This window comes from Culex pipiens, chromosome 1 (genome assembly GCF_016801865.2).
Source record: "Culex pipiens pallens isolate TS chromosome 1, TS_CPP_V2, whole genome shotgun sequence".
Classification (NCBI taxonomy): domain Eukaryota; kingdom Metazoa; phylum Arthropoda; class Insecta; order Diptera; family Culicidae; genus Culex; species Culex pipiens.
The window spans coordinates 6,331,085-6,345,303 of record NC_068937.1 but is presented as its reverse complement, the minus strand read 5'-3'; the positions used below and the strand labels follow the sequence as shown (position 1 = coordinate 6,345,303).

The 14,219-nt window shown below is 44.2% G+C and overlaps 2 protein-coding genes across 6 annotated transcripts in view; one reads left to right on the top strand and one right to left on the bottom strand.

Annotated features, from left to right (window-relative positions):
* The window catches only part of LOC120422065 (tRNA dimethylallyltransferase), a 246,745-nt gene that overhangs the window by 35,901 nt on the left and 196,625 nt on the right, over positions 1-14,219 (bottom strand). The gene's annotated exons all lie outside the window — the stretch shown is intronic.
* Positions 1,769-3,279, top strand: LOC120422072 (fibrinogen-like protein 1). The gene is made up of 5 exons (XM_052706672.1): positions 1,769-1,902; positions 1,971-2,066; positions 2,132-2,242; positions 2,299-2,916; positions 3,140-3,279. Exons 1-5 carry the CDS (start codon positions 1,820-1,822, stop codon positions 3,237-3,239), a joined length of 1,008 nt encoding a protein of 335 aa, XP_052562632.1. The 5' UTR covers positions 1,769-1,819; the 3' UTR covers positions 3,240-3,279.

Here is a 14,219-nt window from a genome sequence, read left to right as displayed (position 1 = left end):
AAATTACAAAAATTACATAAATTACAAAAATTACAAAAATTACAAAAATTACAAAAATTACAAAAATTACAAAAATTACAAAAATTACAAAAATTACAAAAATTACAAAAATTACTGTTAACGCACATAAGAGCGTCTGGTGCTTGGTTCGTGGCATAATCGGATCTGGACAGAACTGAAACTCGCGGGTTAGCTGGTGCACAGTAAATTCTAATCAAAACTTTATTGCTCTTAGTTTCTGTCGGTTTATTGAACTGTACTGGACGGTAATTAGACAAGAAAACTGTAACTTTCTACATCTTGAGCTGTATTTCAGAACAGGACGGTTCTGTTCTGTCTGATCTGTTCTGTACTGTGTCTCGAGGAGCAATGGCCACTTCAAGCAAAGATTCTTGTGACCAAAGCTGGTAGTTCTAGCGGGAAATTCTATAACAATGCCAAGAACTCATTTGGAGATGCTTAGAATTATTCTGTAGAACTAGATCTAACTGAACTGATACAAATCTACAATCTGAACCTTTTGCATGCGCAAACAATTACAAAAATTACAAAAATTACAAAAATTACAAAAATTACAAAAATTACAAAAATTACAAAAATTACAAAAATTACAAAAATTACAAAAATTACAAAAATTACAAAAATTACAAAAATTACAAAAATTACAAAAATTACAAAAATTACAAAAATTACAAAAATTACAAAAATTACAAAAATTACAAAAATTACAAAAATTACAAAAATTACAAAAATTACAAAAATTACAAAAATTACAAAAATTACAAAAATTACAAAAATTACAAAAATTACAAAAATTACAAAAATTACAAAAATTACAAAAAATAAAAAAATTACAAAAATTACAAAAATTACAAAAATTACAAAAATTACAAAAATTACAAAAATTACAAAAATTACAAAAATTACAAAAATTACAAAAATTACAAAAATTACAAAAATCACAAAAATTACAAAAATTACAAAAATTACAAAAATTACAAAAATTACAAAAATTACAAAAAATACAAAAATTTCAAAAATTACAAAAATTTCCAAAATTACAAAAATTACAAAAATTACAAAAATGAAAATGGCGGTTTGATGGTGGTTGACCATATTGGCAAAATTAGCAAAACTAAAAAACTAAAAAACTAAAAAAACCAAAAAACAAAAAAAAACTAAAAAACTAAAAAACTAAAAAACTAAAAAACTAAAAAAACAAAAAAACTAAAAAACTAAAAAACTAAAAAACTAAAAAACTAAAAAACTAAAAAACTAAAAAACTAAAAAACTTAAAAACTAAAAAACTAAAAAACTAAAAAACTAAAAAACTAAAAAATTAAAAAAATAAACTAAAATACTAAAAAATTAAAAAAAATAAACTAAAAAACTAAAAAACTTAAAAACTAAAAACTAAAAAACTAACTAAAAAACTAAAAAACTAAAATAACTAGAAAACTAAAAAAATTAAAAAATAAACTAAAAAACTAAAAAAATTAAAAACCAAAACAGTTAAAAACAAACAAAAACTAAAAAACTTAAAAAATTAAAAAAACTCAAATAAAAAGGATTCCACGCTGCTTGATTTAATTGGGAATGATTCTTGGTTGAAAAATTCAGGATGTAGAAATTTGATCAAAAACAAATGCGACCACTTTGACCTTTGTTTAGACTTTCTTGAGTGATGATAATTTTGAGAAGCCCGTTTTGTTATCAAAATTTGGCGTGTATAAAGCGCGCAGAAATTATTTTTGAAGCTGGCAGTCATAGTTTGTTGACTTGTTAGAGCAGGCGGTTCTGTAAATTTCGTGAAGTAACGATGAAGTGTGCCATTTTTGCGGTTTTATTGATGTGTTTGATGGAAACGCAAGGAAATCAGCTCAGTGAACAGCAAATGAACAGGCATGTTGAAATTTGGAAAAAAAAACAGTGGAAATTGTTTAAATTTAATTTTTAACACTATTCATCAGCCTGTTCAAGATTTTTGACCGACTTGGAAGTGCTCTGAATAGAAACAAAACAATGACGGAGGATGGATCTGGCAAAAATCTATACGTAATTAAAAAGTAGGATTTTCAGAGGTAAAGCATGCTTTTAAGTGTTTTAAATTAATTTTCATTTAATTCAACAGTCTATCGCTGCATGTTTCTTTTAACATCGATTCAATTGATAATGGTTCGGAGGAGGTGGCTGAGGCGAAATCTGCTGATTTGACACCAAATATCGTTGCCAACATTTCCGAGTATGTTTTCAAAACTTTAAAAAAGGGCAGTAAAAGATTATCCTAACCTTTCGTAGCCTTTTCGAAAGAATTACCAAATTGGAATCTATTCTGCAGCAGAATCAAAAACCGATGGTAGAAGAAATTATTGTCTCAACATCAAACGTTGAAACTGTCCCGGAGAAGTCCGAATGGGATCCATGCAAAACGGCCACCACATCGGGATTGTTCAAAGCTGTCCCACTGAATCAAACCGTTTACTGTGAAATGACGACTTTTGGTGGTGGCTGGCTGGTGTTTCAGCAGCGAATCATCAAGGAAGACAGATCTCAGCTGATCTTCAACCAAGGCTGGGACAAGTACCGTACTGGATTTGGCACCGTTGGGAGCGACACGGAATTCTGGCTCGGCCTCGAGGCCCTGCATCAGATCACCAATAGTGACGAGTACGAGCTGGTCATTGAGTTGAAGGATAAAAATGAAAAGTACGGATATGCGAGATATTCTCAGTTTAAGGTCGCTGGCGAAGGTGACAAGTACCGGCTCACGGTCGGAGGTTACTCGGGAAGTGCAGGCGATGCCTTAGGAACTTCGAATAGTATGCCTTTTTCGACTTACGATAGGAGAAACTATAGTCCGGAGTGTGAGAATTACTGGGATGGTGGCTGGTGGTTTAACACATGCGATCGTCTGTGGTAAGTTGCTCGATAACGTAGCCCAACTTTTCGAAAATCATTATTCGGCTATCAGTTGTCAGAAAAAATGCTCTTTGTCATATTGGTCATGTCTGGAACATAAACACCTGCCCTTTATTATTTTTTCTTCTGGCCACTGTTTGTGAAATGGCTGGAAATGGAATTTTACCAACTTTTCTATGACAATTTATTGGTTTTGATATTCTTTCTATTTTCTTTGCAGTGCTCCCAATTTCGGCGTTGGACCTTACTGGTTTAGATTCACATACACGGAAAACACCGCTAATGGAATTTACAGCAGAATGATGATTCATCGCAAATAGTTACAGAATAAAGTAATAAAAAAAGTGTTTTTAATCCCGAGTCGTCACCCTATCTGTCAAAGGTGGCGTCGCATCGCAGCCTACTGCGAGCGATGTTGTCGTAGGTTCAGGTCCGGTCGCATGCTTTGTTGCAGGGCCATACGACGCTTAACCTCAAAGCAGAAAACAATGACCTTTTTTCCTCATTCGTCTCTTCAAGCTCCAGCTGATTGTCGATTGTGCGGAGGTGGAAATCGCGTTGATTCCATGATGTTGTTTTTTTTTCTTCTTTTTCATCCCATTCATGAACAATTTAAAACTTGGCGCGGGGGCGTCCACACTATTGCCATCATAGGAGGCGGTTGTACTTTGGTAGTACTACACAACACGCTGCACGAAACGGTTTTAATAGTTTTTCTGCCGGCGGCTTTATTTTTTCATGAATGAATCATTCAAGCTACAGTCAAGCCACTATTTACCAATTACTCACACGCCGCCGTCGTCGCCCACACATTTTCGGAACAAAATTCATTCAGTTTTGCAGTCGGAAATGCGCCGCCCTTTCTTGCCCCCCTCTTTTTGAGGAAAAGTGCAATGCATCGCGTAGACGACAGATCTAGTCGTCATCGCCAGTGTCGTCGTTTAAACGAGATTCACCGGCAGCGTAGGAGGCTGTGACGCGCCGGGTCGTGTGACAGTCAGGCAGCGGCAGCAGTCAGTCAGTGGGGTAAATGGAATGGGAGGTAACATTTGGAACGGGAATAGATTTGAAATTTATTTTGTTTTTTTTTTTAACTCAAAAATTGCGTCTTGTGTTTTTAGTTTGATTTGTAACCTATGGTATTTGCATCCCAAGATTAGTGCGATCGTTTGTTCCGCGGCAAGTTACGGAGGGAGCACTTGAGAAGGCTTGCGGGCAGAACGACCTACTAGCGTAGCTGTCCAGCCCCTACGGACGCTACCAACGCTGCACCGCTAGTTGCGCTAGTCACCGCTAGGAGCGCACGAGATCATCGCAAACGCCCGCCTTGGGTAGCGGCGATGACCAGGACGATGGGACGATGGGACGAAGGAGTCCAGAAGGGGGAGGTTGAGGATCGCTGGGAAAACCCCGCCATTGCAACGGTCACTTTGCCTGGTATTTTGTAGAAGAACGGTCGATACCCGTAATATCACCGTTTCAAAAGTGAAGTTTCGGAAGTGAAGTGGAAGTAGATCCGGTAGACGCCATCCCGGAGGAAAGCCGTCCGACGATCTGGAGATCCGGACGCAAGCAGGAGGAGCCTGCGTTGATTTGTGGACATCCAGGTAAATGTCGTTGCTTCCCCGATCTATCGCCGTCCAACCTCCCTCCGCCATCGCTAATTTCCGTCCCCATTGTGCCCACAGAACCCCTCGGTGTTCGTACGCTTCGCGTACAGGCCGGCACAGACGCATTCGTCCGCCGTAAGCCACCCGACACCCGCGGTATTCCCCGCGCGGTACATCATACCGCCGAGCACGATCGCTCACGCACGAGGATCGCCCGCGACACCGTTCCGGTGTGGGAACCGCCCTCGCGACGCCGCCATTTTGGTCTGCGGACCAACCGTCGCGAGATAAGACGCCAGCCTCGCCAGCCGTTACATCAACCGACGCCGGAAACCAGGCAGACCGGTAGATTCATCTACCGAAGTCCCAGAGTCCGTCAACACACTCGGGAGCGTCGAGGCAGGTGGCGCAGAAGAGGGTCGAGTACGAGAACAGTATCTGACCGCCCATAGTGGTCGCTGAACGTGAGAGGAAGACGTGTCCCGCCCCGGTTGACCGAGTCCCGGAGGTCGGTGGAGGCGTGTAGCCGTTGTTCCTGGAACGCGAGCTGAGAGTGGAGAGAAAGCGGAAGCAGCAGTTCCGGAAAGGGCCCGAAGAAGAAGGAAGAAGGACGTGTGAGGTAGGATTAGATAGTAAGGAAGTGGGGGATCGAGGAACGAAGAACGCGCAGCTTGAGTCTGCCGAATAAAACACGAGTTTCCGGAATAAAGTGGGTTTGTTTTGTCCGTTGGTCCAATCGAGTGTTTCCCTTTCCGATTCCGGATTAACATGCCGACCCTGAGGCAAAGAGGGGGGTCTCACTGATGCTGGAGTAGCCCACCATTAGTTACACTTGGCGCCCAACTAGAAATTAGTTTAACTGTTTCGTGTTTGGGTTCACTTGAGGACTTTAGACGATTTGCCCACTTCTCTGGGAAAACGCCCATTATTCAGGTGCAAAAGTTGTCTAATCGTCAAAATACAAACAGAAGTGACGCTAATATTTGAATTTTTGAGTTCCGAGGAGGGGTTTTGGAAGTCTACGCGAGGAGGAACGACCACCAGACATTGGCAAAGTAATTGGTTGGAGATTTCATACAATTTTGTTTGAATTCCGGAATAGAATTCGTATCGGTGGAGTGTCGTTTCCTTCGGACGAGTTGAGTGAAAACACCAGGCAAAATAAGTGATTTATTCCCCGTACAAAATACGATTACAAAAGTTTCGACTTACACTAGGTTTTTTACAATTATTCGCTATTTGCTCATTCATTCAAGAGCGTAATTCAATTCTAGGTTTTTTTCAATTCATTGTTGATCCGTTGGTGTTCATCAATGAACAGTTTCATTCACTAGGTTATCAAATTATCTCAGTTAGCGAATCAATTTTAGGTATTTTTCTTAATTTGTAGTTGTGATTGCTCATTTCTAGTATTTTTTAAATAAATTTTCTTTTTAATTACAAGATCTTTGATTTTCCTTGCACTCAAGATGGATATGGTTCATTTGTTGTCACTGTATCGCGGAATGAATACGGGTCATTTGACCGTTGATGAACTCGAACATGAGCTGAAGATCCGCGACATCCCATTTGATTCATCGCGCAGCGGAGCCGAACGTGCGTTGCGTAATCGCCTAAAAGAAGAGAGAGAATTGAAACATGTTGAGTATGAGTTAATGAATGGTTCAGTGTTGGATGAATTGGAAACGTGTGAGTTGAAAGTGAGTGAGATTAAGTCCCACTTGGAAAACCGGAAATCCAAGCAAGCACCAGAACAGTCGTTCAAGACTAGGATTCTGCATTGCGTTTTCCGCTTGGAACGTTTGAGAACATACACCACCAAGGATGATGAACTGAATTCATTAGCAGAAACAGCTCGAGCGTGTATGAAGCTGCTAAATACTTTCTTTTCTATTTCGTCACATTTGCCCGAAGTACGTGAAGCAGAGTTAGCACTCATTAACCAGAGTCTAACGGAAATAATGAAGAAACAGGATGCGGAAAAAGGAAATGGAAAAGGAGCGGAAGAAGATAATGAATCTTGGAATAGTACTGAAGAGAATAATGGAGAGGAAATTGCTGGAATTGTTGGTGAAACTGGATCTGTTAGTGGAAATGGTAAGGGAAATGGTAGTGGAGTTGGTAGTGGAGTTGGTAGTGGTGATGGAAAAAGTGTTGGAAAACCTGGTGACGTGGAAAGAGCTGAATTTGAACAGTGGAAAGAACAAAAAGTGGAACTAATAAACGTGGTCAACAAGTTGTTGGAACACATTCAAGTTCTAGAAGCGAAACAGGCTGAGAAAGAGGTGGAGAAAGAAAAACCGGAAGTACAGGCCAAGCCAGCCAACAGTACGCAACTTGGAGTAGACGCGAACAAGGACAAAAAGGACGAGGGTAAAAGCCAGCAGAATCCAGGTGATTTTCTCGCGTGGCTCAACCAAAGAAATAGTTCATTGGGAAGCTTCGGTAACTCAGAGAATGAACATAACAAACCAGAGGAAGTTCATTCCGGCAAGGATGAACCGAAGGAAAAGAAAACCGGATTTGGTAGGAGTTTACCGGTGCATAAGTGGACGGTTCGTTATGACGGGATGGACAACGGGAGGAAACTGAACGAGTTTTTGAAGGAGGTGGAGTTCAACGCTCGTTCAGAGAACATTTCTGAGTCTGAGTTGTTCCAGTGTGCGCATCATTTGTTCACGAGGAAAGCACGTTCTTGGTTCATGGAAGTGAACGGGAATAATGAACTGGGTTCATGGAAGAAGTTGGTGGATGAATTGAAGAGCGAATTCTTGCCGATCGACATCGATTACGTCTATGAGCGGCAGGCCAACAATCGCAAGCAAATGTCCAGGGAGAAGTTCCAGGACTATTACTTGGACATGGTCCGGATCTTCCGCTGTATGACGAATCCGTGGGATGAGAAACGGAAGTTTGACGTTCTCTTCCGCAATACTCGCGAGGACTGCCAAATAGCGATGCTAGCCGCAGAAATCAAGACGATTCCATCGATGAAAGAATTCGGTAAGCGATTCGACTCTGTCAATTGGAAGCTGTATCAGAAGGGAGAAAGGTACACGCCGCGATCAGCGCACGTGGAGGAGGTGCAAACACAGCGGTCGTCGTACCAGAACACCGGAAATAGGTACCAGAACTCGAATCGTTTCCAGGGTGGAAACCGATCGCAGGGTGGTTACCAACAACAAAATCAGAACCAACAAAACCGTCCGTACTACAAGAAGAACAACAGCAACGGAAACTACAATCAGAAAAGCTCGTGGAAGCCAGAACAGCAGAGACAGCAGAGCAACGGAAATCAGAAGGAGAACAAACCAAGGGTTGACGAGAGGTCTCAACCGAAACCGAACACCCAGAATCGCGAGAACAGCACTGCTGCAGGTTCGAGTGGAACCAGTGCCTTACAGCGGATCGTGAAGGCGTATATTCCGGTCAAACGGGATATTTGCTTCAATTGTCACGTTGCAGGTCATGGCCACGAGGAATGCCGGCAGGAGAGGAGCGTGTTCTGCGTGCGGTGTGGTTTTCCGGGTTTTTCTACGAAAGATTGCCCGTACTGCGAAGCAAAAAACATGCAAAAGACTGCTCAGTGAGGCGAGTCAGTCTCACGGGAAGCTCCAGAAGACCTCACGAAGATACCGAAGCGTCGGAAGCACTCCAACAGCTAGGATATTCGAGGGTTGATGGAGAGAAGGAAGAAGAAGATGCTGAAGTGGCAACGATGCTTGTTACAGTGAGCAACGGCGATCGTAGGCCGTTTGCAAGAGTGGAAATGTTGGGAATATCGGTTGTTGGACTTCTTGATAGTGGTGCACAGCGCACAGTTTTAGGTGTTGGTGGAAGAAAGTTAGTGAAGTTGTTGAATTTAAAGTTGAAACCCACGAATATTGATTTGAAGACAGCCGGAGGTGAGAGTTTAGAGGTGATTGGGTGTAGTGACATACCGATTACGTTCAATGGTGTTACGAAGATTCTGTCCGTGATGATCGCGCCGAAGCTGAACAGGAGGTGCATCCTCGGCTACGACTTCTGGCAAATATTCGGCATCAGGCCAACGATGGAATCCGTCGAGGTGGTTGATGAGCAGGTCGATGAAGATCTAGAAGACGCAGAAGAAGAATTAGAAGAAGAGCAGAAAAAACAGTTGGAAGATGTACAGAAGATGTTTCTCGTTGCCAGCGAAGGAGTCGTCGGAAAGACGGACCTGCTGGAACACAAAATCGAGCTGAAGGAGGAGTTCGTACAGTCCGAACCGGTCCGGAAGAATCCGTATCCGTGGAGCCCGGAAATACAGAAGAAGATTCACATAGCTGTGGAAAAGATGCTCCGGGACGGAATCATCGAACCGTCGGAGTCGGATTGGGCGTTGCCGGTCGTTCCGGTCAAGAAAAGAGACAGCGAGGAGATCAGGCTGTGTCTCGATGCTCGTAAGCTAAACGAGCGCACCAAGAGGGATGCGTACCCTCTGCCCCATCAGAACAGAATATTGAGTCATCTGGGGCCGTTCAAGTACCTGTCCACCATAGACTTGAGCCAAGCGTTCTTGCAGGTGCCGTTGAGTGAGGAGTGCAGGAAGTACACCGCTTTCTCCATTCCCGGAATGGGATTATTCCAGTTCAAGCGACTTCCGTTTGGACTGATCAACAGCCCGGCAACCTTAAGCAAGCTCATGGACAAAGTCTTAGGATTCGGGGCACTTGAGCCGTCCATTTTTGTTTATCTAGATGACATTGTGGTGGCCAGTCATACGTTTGACGACCACATTGCGAAACTGACAGAACTTGCGGAGCGGTTGAAAAACGCGAATTTGCGCATCAACCTAGAAAAGTCCAAGTTCTGCTGCTACGAATTGCCGTATCTCGGTTACATCCTGTCGCGAGAAGGAATGCGGCCTAATCCAGATAGAGTCCAAGCTATCTTAGGATATGAGGCCCCAAACTCGGTCAGGTCGCTGAGACGATTCCTCGGTATGGTCAACTACTACCGTAGGTTCATCGATAAGTTCAGCGAACTTACTGCGCCGCTCACGGACTTGCTAAAGAACAAGCCGAAGCGAGTGGTGTGGTCCAAAGCAGCAGACTTAGCTTTTCGGGCCATCAAGGAGAGGCTGATTTCAGCTCCAGTGATGGCCAATCCCGACTTTAAGCTACCGTTCTGTGTCCAAACGGACGCAAGCGACACCGCGATAGCCGGAGTTCTGACACAGGTTCACGATGGTGTGGAGAGGGTGATCGCGTATCACTCAGAGAAGCTGAAGGGTGCTGAGTTGAACTACCATGCTGCGGAGAAAGAGGGTTTAGCTGCTCTCCGTTGCATCGAGAAGTTCCGCTGCTATATTGAGGGCACTCATTTCACGCTGGTGACCGATTCATCCGCGCTCACGTTCATTATGCGGGCGAAGTGGAGATCGTCGTCGCGTCTGAGTCGTTGGAGCATAACCTTCCAGCAGTACGACATGGATGTGAAGCACAGAAAGGGAAAGGAGAACATCGTACCCGACGCGCTGTCGCGGTCGATTGAGACGCTCGACGTAGGCGATGACGACAACTGGTACCGGAATCTGTACAATGCTGTTGAGGATGATCCGGAGAAGTATCTGGACTTCCGCATCGAGAACGGGAAGCTGTTCAAGTTTGTGTCGTCCAAGTCCGACGTGCTGGACTACAGATTTGAATGGAAGGAGTGTGTACCAGAATCGGCACGAGAGCAAGTCATGCGGCAAGAGCACGACGGCTGCTTGCACATCGGCTTCGAAAAGTGCATTGAGAAGCTCAAGAGGAGGTTTTACTGGCCTCGAATGAGCGCAGACTTGAAGAAGTACATCAACAGGTGCGACACCTGTAAGGAGACAAAACATTCGACCGTGTCTACTGAGCCGATGATGGGACAACAACGAGTAGCGGTTAGGCCATTCCAGATTGTCTGCATGGACTACATACAGTCGCTTCCGCGTAGCAAGAAAGGGAACGCACACTTATTGGTCGTCTTGGACGTCTTTTCTAAGTATTGCCTTCTTGCTCCGGTCCGGAAGATTTCGTCTGCTAGTCTGTGTAGCATTCTGGAAGAACAGTGGCTGCGAAAGTTGTCTGTGCCCCAGTACATCATCACCGACAACGCAACTACGTTCCTGTCGAAGGAGTTCCAGGACCTGTTGAAACGGTATGGAATCCAGCATTGGGCAAACGCTCGTCACAGGAGCCAAGCAAATCCCACCGAGCGCTTGAACCGTACGATCAACGCGATGATCCGCACGTACGTCCGGCAAGATCAACGGCTGTGGGATACTAAAATCTCAGAGATTGAGTTCATCCTGAACAACACGGTCCACGCAACAACGAAGTTTACGCCACACAGAGTAGTGTTCGGGCACGAAGCGGTGACCCGAGGAATGGACCATCAGCTCGAGGACGATGAGGAACTCACCGAGCAAGAGCGTATGGAACGCATGCATGGAGTGAGCAAGAAGACCTACGAGCTGGTCAAAGAGAACCTGCAGAAGGCGCACGAGAGTACGAAAAGGCAGTATGATCTGAGGCACAAAAGGTACTCACCGGTGTTCGATGTTGGACAGCGTGTCTTTAAGAGATCCTTCCAGCAGTCGGCGGCGAACAAGTCCTTCAATGCCAAGCTTGGGCCTACGTACGTCCCGTGCATCATCGTCGCGAAGAAGGGAACGAGTTCCTACGAAGTGTCCGACATGAATGGTCGCTCACTGGGAGTCTTCTCAGCGGCGGATTTGAAAGCATGATCTCTGAAAGAGGGACATAGCTTAGTTCGAGGACAGAGGTTCATCTGAGAGGAGGTCAAGGTCGATATAGATGTGATTCCGCAAATTCATTCATCAGGAGTTCTCATCTAAGTCGCCTTGCGCAATCCACAGCGCATGAATGAACCGAGTGTCACTCATCAATGGGTTCATTGACACATGAACGCCCACGCATCGCAAGCACCAGTATGGAAAAGTGCATCCTAGGAAATCATTGATCAAATTTTAAGTGAAAGTTTTAAAGTGTCGTAATTGAGTGTTATTTTGTGTTTGTGAATCAATTTTATGTTTTATCGGTGCATAATGTTCCATTCATCACTCAGGCAACATTATCAAGAGTATTTCTAAAGTTGCACTACGAGAAGGGAATGTGGAAGGAAAATTGCATCGGAGTTCAAAGTGTGTGTGTGAAAGAACATGTGAATGAGTCGTGAGCAGTGAGCAAATGAGAAACCTAATCTTGAAGAGTTGCAAATCGTAAAAATTTGATGTCCATTATCAACAACCATTAGTATTCACGTTGACTAGAATTTACTAGAAATTTCCAGCTTTATTTTTCACCTAGTGGACGCACTTCCGTGAAATTAGAGCACTTCATAATACTTACCTCATATCATACCATATTTCATATACCAGGATGAGCTTGCTATTAAGAAGCAGAGACAGTGCATTTAGGGACAAATCCATTGAATATTGTTCGTTTGGCCAAACGTAGTTGACACAGTGTCGCAATTTCAAGAATTCACCCCTAAAATACCACAAAATCACTGTTTTCTTAACAGCAACCACATCGCGATTTTGCACATTCCACATTTTTTGTCACATTTGGCAGTTTGACAGATCAGGTCACTCAGCAAACCCGAAGAAGCAGCACACACACTGATACGAATGATAACGATAACGATTATAGCACGAATTGGTTCGATAAAGGAGATCTCCGACACTCACGTAGTGAATTATTTCAACCGTCGCTTGATGCGAATAGGTTTTTGATCGCGATATTTGTTGAATTTGTTTATTCCGGATTATAATTAATTTATTACCATGGTATTATTTGTAATTCGCATGCAGCAGAAAATTTGAAAATCAAAAAAAAATTTAAAAAAAAATTCAAAATTTATAAAAATTTGCATGCTTGAGTATAATTTTAATTTGTAAATATTTTAATGTGTTATTTATTTATTTATTTATTTATTTATTTATTTGACTTGTAAATATTGTAATTTAAATGTTGTCAATGTCGGTTAATATATCAAGAATGGAGATCGCTGGAGACCGGAGTTGAAATATACGTTGATGGTCAGTAACAGGTTTCGGCCTTGAAACTGAGAGGAGTCGACTTAGGTTGACGATGATAACTTATGACCCCGCCCATTACTATTGATATAAGTGTTGTGAACTTGTGTATTCTGACTTGACTTAGTACAACGGACTCAATTTTCAAATGTTTCTGGTTACTTTGAGTTAAAACAACGATATGCAGTCAATTCTTTGTTCTTGTCTCGTGGTTCAGAGGTAAGCGGATCGTATATAGTGTTCAGTGCAAAACGAAAAATGTTAGAAAAAAAAAAAAAAATATTAGTTCTAATATTTTTTTTACCCGAGCGAGGGGAGAGTGTAACCTATGGTATTTGCATCCCAAGATTAGTGCGATCGTTTGTTCCGCGGCAAGTTACGGAGGGAGCACTTGAGAAGGCTTGCGGGCAGAACGACCTACTAGCGTAGCTGTCCAGCCCCTACGGACGCTACCAACGCTGCACCGCTAGTTGCGCTAGTCACCGCTAGGAGCGCACGAGATCATCGCAAACGCCCGCCTTGGGTAGCGGCGATGACCAGGACGATGGGACGATGGGACGAAGGAGTCCAGAAGGGGGAGGTTGAGGATCGCTGGGAAAACCCCGCCATTGCAACGGTCACTTTGCCTGGTATTTTGTAGAAGAACGGTCGATACCCGTAATATCACCGTTTCAAAAGTGAAGTTTCGGAAGTGAAGTGGAAGTAGATCCGGTAGACGCCATCCCGGAGGAAAGCCGTCCGACGATCTGGAGATCCGGACGCAAGCAGGAGGAGCCTGCGTTGATTTGTGGACATCCAGGTAAATGTCGTTGCTTCCCCGATCTATCGCCGTCCAACCTCCCTCCGCCATCGCTAATTTCCGTCCCCATTGTGCCCACAGAACCCCTCGGTGTTCGTACGCTTCGCGTACAGGCCGGCACAGACGCATTCGTCCGCCGTAAGCCACCCGACACCCGCGGTATTCCCCGCGCGGTACATCATACCGCCGAGCACGATCGCTCACGCACGAGGATCGCCCGCGACACCGTTCCGGTGTGGGAACCGCCCTCGCGACGCCGCCATTTTGGTCTGCGGACCAACCGTCGCGAGATAAGACGCCAGCCTCGCCAGCCGTTACATCAACCGACGCCGGAAACCAGGCAGACCGGTAGATTCATCTACCGAAGTCCCAGAGTCCGTCAACACACTCGGGAGCGTCGAGGCAGGTGGCGCAGAAGAGGGTCGAGTACGAGAACAGTATCTGACCGCCCATAGTGGTCGCTGAACGTGAGAGGAAGACGTGTCCCGCCCCGGTTGACCGAGTCCCGGAGGTCGGTGGAGGCGTGTAGCCGTTGTTCCTGGAACGCGAGCTGAGAGTGGAGAGAAAGCGGAAGCAGCAGTTCCGGAAAGGGCCCGAAGAAGAAGGAAGAAGGACGTGTGAGGTAGGATTAGATAGTAAGGAAGTGGGGGATCGAGGAACGAAGAACGCGCAGCTTGAGTCTGCTGAATAAAACACGAGTTTCCGGAATAAAGTGGGTTTGTTTTGTCCGTTGGTCCAATCGAGTGTTTCCCTTTCCGATTCCGGATTAACATGCCGACCCTGAGGCAAAGAGGGGGGTCTCACTGATGCTGGAGTAGCCCACCATTAGTTA

Excerpts from the sequence above, each read along its gene's own strand:
- LOC120422072 (XM_052706672.1), top strand. The coding sequence starts at position 1,820 with ATGAAGTGTGCCATTTTTGCGGTTTTATTGATGTGTTTGATGGAAACG. Across the intron at positions 1,903-1,970 it reads AGTGAACAGCAAATGAACAG|CCTGTTCAAGATTTTTGACC; the intron begins GCATGTTGAAAT and ends ACTATTCATCAG. Across the intron at positions 2,243-2,298 it reads ATCGTTGCCAACATTTCCGA|CCTTTTCGAAAGAATTACCA; the intron begins GTATGTTTTCAA and ends AACCTTTCGTAG.